Source organism: Limulus polyphemus, unplaced genomic scaffold (genome assembly GCF_000517525.1).
Source record: "Limulus polyphemus unplaced genomic scaffold, Limulus_polyphemus-2.1.2 Scaffold1914, whole genome shotgun sequence".
In the NCBI taxonomy this organism is placed as follows: Eukaryota; Metazoa; Arthropoda; class Merostomata; order Xiphosura; family Limulidae; genus Limulus; species Limulus polyphemus.
The window spans coordinates 206,759-208,005 of NW_013667524.1; the positions used below are offsets into that span (position 1 = coordinate 206,759).

The 1,247-nt window shown below is 28.2% G+C and overlaps 1 protein-coding gene across 1 annotated transcript in view; it reads left to right on the forward strand.

Moving 5' to 3' along the window:
* LOC106465339 (protein transport protein Sec24C-like) overlaps nucleotides 1-1,247 on the forward strand; it is a 58,191-nt gene that overhangs the window by 40,827 nt on the left and 16,117 nt on the right. Inside the window, exon 13 of the mRNA XM_022393202.1 lies at nucleotides 886-1,002. Within this exon, the coding sequence (XP_022248910.1) occupies nucleotides 886-1,002 (117 nt within the window). The remainder of the gene's footprint in view (nucleotides 1-885; nucleotides 1,003-1,247) is intronic.

Consider the following 1,247-nt stretch of genomic DNA (forward strand, 5'->3'; position numbering starts at 1 on the left):
ACAAACAACAGAATAGTTAGTCCACGTACTTTGTTGTATAAACAAACTTAATATATATATATATATATACACGGAATAATTTAATAAGGTGTTTAGTGGACTAACTGTTAAGAATTTGCTCAAATACAGTTAATCAAAATATGCAGTGGAAGAAAGAAATGCATTAAACATGAAAACAATGTGACAATATGATTGACTAGACATTTTGTTCTAAATTACTTTGACTTCTGAACTCTTTTCAAGATAAAATGTAACATTAGGTGCACATTAAAACTTGGTATTACTTAGTTTACATAGTATGGCTATTATACAGATTTTGTTTTATCATAGCTACTGGATTCTGGAAAGTGATCACAATATGTTTATAATTTTTTCTTATAATCGTTAAGACTAAAAAGAAATTGCCATCCTTAGTTTTCTTTATGAAGGTGATTTCTTGTGCATGTGTGACTAGCAGAGTGTATGAATTATAAAAAAACTGGTGCAAAAGTTTGTGTTTTATATATATGTAGAAGTAAATAAGATGTTGTGAATAGGCAAGATCCTCCCTCTGAAACATTGTTATATAATTATATTTAACCACTTTGAATGTGTATAGTTCTACAAAGATTATATGATGTAAATTAGACAAACTTGTGTGCAATGAAAGAAGTCTCTGATTTTCTAATATGTTTTTTGAGTTTTGACTAAGTTGTTAAATTATTTTTCTGCTTTCAGCATGTTTGTTCTAATATATATTTAAAAACACTATCAAAGAATCAAAATGTGACAGTAACAGATGTCGTCTTGATCAGCTTATTAAAACCTGTCTTTGCAAAGAAATAATTTGCTGTTCATGAAAAAACAAACAGTTGAAGTCTTTTTAATGTGTGATTTGTTTTCAAGGCTGCTGGATGTGCTGGTAAGATCTTCATTTTTCATTCTGTGTTGCCAATTGCTGAGGCACCTGGAAAGCTAAAAAACAGAGATGATCAGAAACTTCTTGGAACAGACAAAGAAAAAGTGAGAAAAAAATTATTGTTTTGTAGGTTCAGGGAGTTCAATCATTGATAGATTTGCTCTTTCATGTATATCATTAGAAATCTCAATGTGTGTTAATTATAACTGGAAATTTTGGAAAACTACAAATTTCAGCTTCACCACTTTTTTATTGAATTTAAAAATATTCACAACAGAAGCAAGCTTAGCCTTTTTTCTGTCAGATTTCTGATTTTATTGAAATATATATATATATATATATATATATA